The sequence below is a fragment of the Phoenix dactylifera genome, chromosome 1 (genome assembly GCF_051530095.1).
Source record: "Phoenix dactylifera cultivar Ajwa chromosome 1, Ajwa_hap1_PhDact_Kaust_v1.1, whole genome shotgun sequence".
In the NCBI taxonomy this organism is placed as follows: Eukaryota; Viridiplantae; Streptophyta; class Magnoliopsida; order Arecales; family Arecaceae; genus Phoenix; species Phoenix dactylifera.
The window spans coordinates 56356996-56363474 of NC_143190.1; the positions used below are offsets into that span (position 1 = coordinate 56356996).

A 6479-nucleotide genomic window follows, 5' to 3' on the forward strand; every position below is an offset into this window, starting at 1 on the left:
CAACGCGTTAGGGCAGCAGTCATGGGGGTTGTATCCACTGCTAGTGGTGAGGAGGAGGAGCGAGATTGCCGGGGTGCCGGGCTTGAGGATGGCCCTGCGACTCTGGGGGAGGATGAGTCTGAGGCCGACTATGTGGACTGTGACCCATGATGATACTTGCTTGGAACTGTAGGGGGGCGGCCAAGCCGTCCTTCATGTCTACTTTCAAACGATTAGTACAAGTCCATAGTCCGGATATCTGTTTCCTATGTGAGACCCGATTATCTGGCGATGGGCTCAGCCGTTTGAGACGACGCATGGAGAGGGATTGGGAGACCTATGCAGTCGATTCCCAGGAACTGTCGGGGGGTATCTTGGTTTTATGGAGGCGGGGTGTGGCGACAGTCGATGTCTTCCACAACTGCTCCCAACAAGTCATTATGATCATATCACGACCCGACGTCGCTCCATGGGTACTGTGTGGTGTGTATGCTAGTACGGACCACCGAGCTCGGAGAGTCCTCTGGCAGGAGATCACCAATCTGACCGCTCAGGGCATTCCGGCGGTAGCAATTGGTGATTTCAACTGTATCCAGAGTGAGGATGAGAAGCGGGGGGGCGCGGCTTTTACGGATCGAGTGGATAGGAGAGAGTTTCGGGACTTTGTGTCGCGGAATGGCCTGGTAGACTTGGGGTTCACGGGCCCACAGTTTACCTGGTGCAATAATCAGCTGGGCAGAGCTAGGGTTTGGGAGCGATTAGATAGGGCCCTTGCGTCCCCTGATTGGATCCTCCGATTCTCTACTAGCCGGGTTAGCCACTTGCCTCGGATAGCCTCGGACCACTGCCCATTGCTGCTATCCACATCATCTGGCCCTACGCATCGTAGCCCCTTCCGCTTTGAGAAGGTTTGGCTGTCGTATCCCCAGTCTTGGGATGTCGTCCGCGACGCGTGGCGGGTCCCGGTGCACGGCGATGCCATGCAACGGGTCTCACGCAAACATGAGCTGACTAAACGGCGCCTTCGCCGGTGGAATCGTGAGGTCGTGGGCAATATCTTTCGGCGATTGGAGGGGGTTGAGACTTCGATCGCTGAGTTGCAGAGGAAGGAGGACTTGGGAGGCGTGCTTCCGGAGGACGATATGACTGATCTCCGGGGACTCCTTGCGACTCACCACTCGCTACTACGGCAGCATGAGATTTTCTGGCGACAGAAATCCCGGGTGCAGTGGGTAAGCGAAGGTGATCGTAACACTAGGTTCTTTCATCGGTCGACGGTTATCCGGAGACAGAGGAGCATGATCCACTCTCTGCGAGCTGGGTCTGGACATCGAGTGGAGGGTGAGCCTGCCATCCGGCAGGTCTTGCTCGATTTTTTCCGTACTAGGTGGACGGAGGATGAGGTGGCCAGTGATGGGGACCCTCCTCTGATGGTGGACGTAGGTATTGATGATTCTGAGAGCGTACTCCTGACCCGGCCAGTGTCGGCGCAGGAGGTACAGGAGGCAGTATGGGCCTTGGCCGCAGACAAGGCCCCGGGACCTGATGGTTTCCCCCCGTTTTTCTTTCGGCAGTATTGGGGTATTATCCGACTAGCGGTGGTGGAGGCTATCCAGTGTTTTTTGACCAGGCAGCTATGCCTGAGGACTGGAAGGCCACCTTTATCACGCTAATACCTAAATGCCAAAATGCGGCCGAACCTTGTCACTTCAGGCCCATCAGCTTGTGCACAACCCTTTACAAGGTTGTCGCAAGAATCATGGTGGGCAGAATGAAACCCCTCCTGCCTGGCCTCATTAGCCGGAGCAGGGGGCCTTTGTGGCTGGCAGAAATATTTCCCATAATATTATGCTGGCCCAGGAAATGATGTGGGATCTCCAACGCGCTTCGAAGCGACACAGTCTGATGGCAGTCAAGCTGGATATGGAACGGGCTTACGACAGGATCAGGTGGAGCTTTCTCCAGCAGGCGCTGGAGGCTTACGGCTTCCCCAGGCAGTGGATCGGCTGGGTTATGGGGTGTGTTCGGGGGCCAAAGTTCTCTATCTTGGTCAATGGCACACCGTCACCTTACTTTGAGTCCTCTATAGGGCTACGACAGGGATGTCCTTTATCTCCCTACTTGTTTATTATCTGTGCTGATATCTTATCTCGGTCTTTGCAGAGAGTGTGCGCTAGCCGTGAGCTGGAGGCCTACACCCCAGCCACGGGGGCTCGCCCTATCTCACATTTACTTTTTGCTGACGACTGTCTTCTTTTGGCCAGGGCACGGACTACAGAGGCTCGGGTCCTTCGCAGGGTGGTAGCGGCATACTGCGCGGCGTCCGGCCAGAGGGTGAATTTTTCCAAATCCACCATCTCCTTCAGCCCCAGCACAGAGAGCGGAGTCAGACAGGAGATCAGAGGGATCCTCCAGATACCGGAGCAGGAAGGGACGCTTACCTACCTAGGCGTGCCTATCACTGGTCGGAGACTGCGGGTGGCAGAGTGCTCCGGTTTGGTACAGCGAGTCCGGAGCAGGCTGGAGGGATGGAGGGCATCATCATTATCCATGATGGGGAGAGTGACATTGGTTAGGACAGTACTGGGATCTCTACCGGTTTACCTCATGGCCAACACAGTGGTTCCCAAGACGATCCTGCTAAGGATCGAGCGCCTTCTTAGGGATTTCCTGTGGGGGTCATACGGTGGAGGTCACGGAGTGCACCTGGTTGCCTGGGAGCAGGTCTGCCGCCCCACTAGTGAGGGCGGTCTGGGGGTGCAGTCCCTTATTGAGAGGCGCGAGGCTTTCAGTGCTCGGCATGCGGCTCGGTTCATCTTGGAGCCACACGGCCTCTGGAGTCAGGTGATGGCAGCTAGATATGGCCGAGGGGTTTCAGGGGTGGCACAGCGGGGCCGTCGAGTATCCTTCATGTGGCGTGAGATCGGGAGACACCTGCCGGCAGTATCAGCACATATCAGGGTTTTGATTGGCGACGGTCGGAGTACTGATGTGGCTAGCGACTCATGGGTGGACTCCCTGGCCCTGAGCCGCTGGCCTACTATGTTTGACACAGAGGCGGTTGAGGGGTTGCGGGTGTGCGATCTCCTTGTACCAGGAGGAGCAGTATGGGATGAGGCCAGACTCAGGCTATTGTTCGGGGTACACCTAGCTGCGAGGATCCGATCCCTCCCGTTACCAGGATGTGGGGGGCCAGATGTCAGGGTGTGGGGCACCTCGAGCCAGGCCAGCGTTAGGTTGGGAGACATCACGCGCGCCATTCAGCCAAGGCATGAGCCGGGGCCGGACTGTACCTGGATTTGGAGGTCCGGACTTCATCCGAGGGTTGCTCTCTTTCTATGGAAGGTGTTCTGGAGCCGACTTCCTACGAGAGCAGAGCTGAGCAGGCGAGGTTGGGGGGTCCCTGCTGAGTGCGGGACGTGCGGAGCTGAGGAGTCAGTGGACCATGTGCTCTTCCAGTGTACATGGGCGCGGACGACATGGCAGTGGGCTGGGATCCCGCGGGGGGCCCGGAGTGAGCGGCTACAGTTTCTCAGGGTGACACGGCAGTGGTTAGCCAGCTTACGGACTCGCGAGGAGGGCATTAGAGCTACTTGCACAGCGCTTCAGATCTGGCTGGCAAGGAATGCCCGCACTCTCGGTGAGCGCAGGGTGTCACCGAGGTTTGTGGCAGAGCTTGCTCGAGCACAGGCTTGGGAGTTCAGACCCGCCCTTTCTACAGATAGACCTTTGATAGCTCGGGACACCTGGGGTTCCCCCCCTGCTTCGGCAGCTTCCCAGTTGGTGTTTTTCACCTGGGAGCCCCCACCCCTGAGTTTCCTCAAGGTCAACTTCGATGGGTCGGTTCTGGATGGCGGCACGCGGGGCGGTGCAGGCTTTGTCATACGAGGCCCACACTCCAGGGTAGTGGCCGCAGGTGGTTGTCAGTTGTTCGATACATCGGTGCCTGGAGCAGAGTTGCATGCCGCCTGGGCAGGCCTTCGACATGCGAGGGCAGTTTTGCGGGCCAGCTCGGTTATCTTGGAGGGGGACTCGGCCACTGTTGTCCGAGGGATTCAGAGGGGATTGGGGGGTGAGACCATAGACCATCCCCTGATTCGCGATATTGTGATGATGAGTCAGGGTGGGGCCACTGTGGCCAAACATGTATTCAGGGAGGCCAATGGGGCTGCCGACTGGGTGGCTGGCCATGTGGCCCACCACTCGGGGTACGCCCTTTGGGTAGGAGAGGCGGAGCTGCCATTGGCACTCCGTGAGGTCTTGTATTTTGACTTTATTGGGTGTATTCGTACCCGCACTGTATGAAGCACCCGCTTTCAGCAAAAAAAAAAAAAAATGATTCTTTTGTCAAATGGTCAAAAGGCACCCGTCCTCCTGGCCTGATTGGAGAACCAAAACAAGTAGAGCTGAAATAGTTGTTTTAGGGAACTTGCTTTTCTCCTCCGGCATCCCTCGTCGAGTGGAATGTACTTGAAAGACAGTCCCATGAAGTCAGTTGATTTAGGAGCGATGTAGATGTATCCCATAGGAACCGAATCTGTTGATCCATCCAGTCTGCATATTCTATGGACCAATCAAGTGCCAATCTAAATCCCAACCTGTAGGCTTATTGGTCTTGAAGAAAAAAGATTCATGAAGAGTTTTTTTTATTCTCCCAGGATTTGGGCTGGGAGATGTTGTATTGATATAGTTGATACTCAAACAAGCTTCCTAAACCATGAATCTGGTAGAAAATTTAGTCTAAATCATGTTGGATTATACAAATAGTCCTTCAATAATTTTTTTGAAAGGGAAATTTTTCATATGTATTATTGGTCTACATACAATTTTCTATATGCATGATAGTATATAGTTACATCACATGAGAAGAATGTTGATCTATATACTTCTTGTAAGATCTTGATCCAATCATGGAGAAAAAGAATTTTCCTAACCTACTGAACTCGAATCTTTCAAAAAAAAATTTTAAAAGAAGATGGAAGAATTGCAAAAATAGGACTTAAGTCTACTTTTCTTTCATCGATGATCTATCACCTAAACTGAGATACATAACCTCTATTTATAATAGTAGTAAGGTCCTCCTTTTCACAATTCTGATCATAACACTCCTAGTTCGAATAGAGCTAAATCTCCAAAAATAAATATGACTAATAGCATTAATCATAAAAAAAACTAAAATTCTATAGAAAGTATATCTCAACTTCTATATGAACCTTGCACTCTGTCGCTCTGCTTAATTTTCTACGGATTATAAGATATATTCAATCAAAATCTTCTTCGAAAAAAGAACTTACGATTTGATTGGTTTGTTTCAGGGCCCAAAAGATAGATTTCGGTATATTTTAACCCCCTAGGAGGCTCGCTCTAAGGCATAGGTCTCAAAATATTATTCAATTTCAAAAAAAAAAAAAATCTTAATCAAACAACACATGACCAAATTATGGCTTTTAAAGTTTGGCCCTTAATTCGGCTTTTCGACGTTGCGGATCTTGCTCTTAGATCTTATACAATCCTACTCATAGCGGCCAAAGTGATCCATATCGATCCAGTGATCCCTCTGAATCAAATCTTGATATCAACTACACGTATATTAGGAACTTGCATGCTATGACATGCAGGTGATATTATGATCCCTATAAAACTCATAATATATAGCCAGTTTTTCTGTTAGGCCTTCGATAAAATCACTGCATTTTACAGAGCTTATGATAACCGTGCTTTTAAAGCTTCTAATACCAGTTGTTGTGTAATAAAAAAAATATTGTATAATAAAAAATTAATTGAGTATTGTAAATTGGAGCTTATCCTAACGATCACTTTTGCTTTAAAATCTAAGATTTTAAGTTCGAATCTTAAATGATGCAATTATCTAAAATTAATTTGGACTCATTTCCAAGAACTATAATATAGATAAGTTTCTACCTCTTTCTCTCTAAAGATGAAAGTGATATGTGCTTCCTTTGAAACACGACTCCTTTTTCCGTAAGCTTTTAACTTGACTCCTTATAAATAGGGATTGTATGTGGAAGTCACATCATATCAGCATCCATTAGGCTAGAAATAAGAGAAGATTTCGATCTGTAAGCCTCATTTGAGCGACCTACTCTTGCAAGAACTAACAAAGTACTTATTACTGCACGATGTGTATGATCTGTATACTATGTTTGCGCGCTCTCCACATCTGATACTATTTTTCCATAGCAAACTAATGTCTACCATGTGTTTCATGCTAGCCTAACTTTGCATACGGAAGATCAATAATGCACGTATGATAAATAAATACCTTACCATTCTAGTTCGGCTTTCCCTCCCCCTTTATTTGTACCCAAAAAAAATAAATAAAATAAAGAACTTATTATATCAGACAAGCATTTACAGCAATTATCTGGATGAATCATTACACAAATCCAATTCATGCACGCAATCATATTCGAGAAACAAATAATGAAATATTTGCAGATTAACAACTGTTCCTTTGCAGGCATTTAAATATAGACAGA

At 49.5% G+C, this 6479-nt stretch overlaps 1 protein-coding gene across 1 annotated transcript; it reads left to right on the forward strand.

Moving 5' to 3' along the window:
• Positions 1 to 296: 296 nt before the first annotated feature.
• LOC149768765 (uncharacterized) lies at positions 297 to 1652 on the forward strand. The gene has a single exon (XM_089927294.1). It carries the CDS (start codon positions 297 to 299, stop codon positions 1650 to 1652), a length of 1356 nt encoding a protein of 451 aa, XP_089783420.1.
• Positions 1653 to 6479: the final 4827 nt, after the last annotated feature.

What these genes read in the sequence shown, in the direction of transcription:
- LOC149768765 (XM_089927294.1), top strand. Translation starts at nt 297, where the DNA reads ATGGAGAGGGATTGGGAGACCTATGCAGTCGATTCCCAGGAACTGTCG.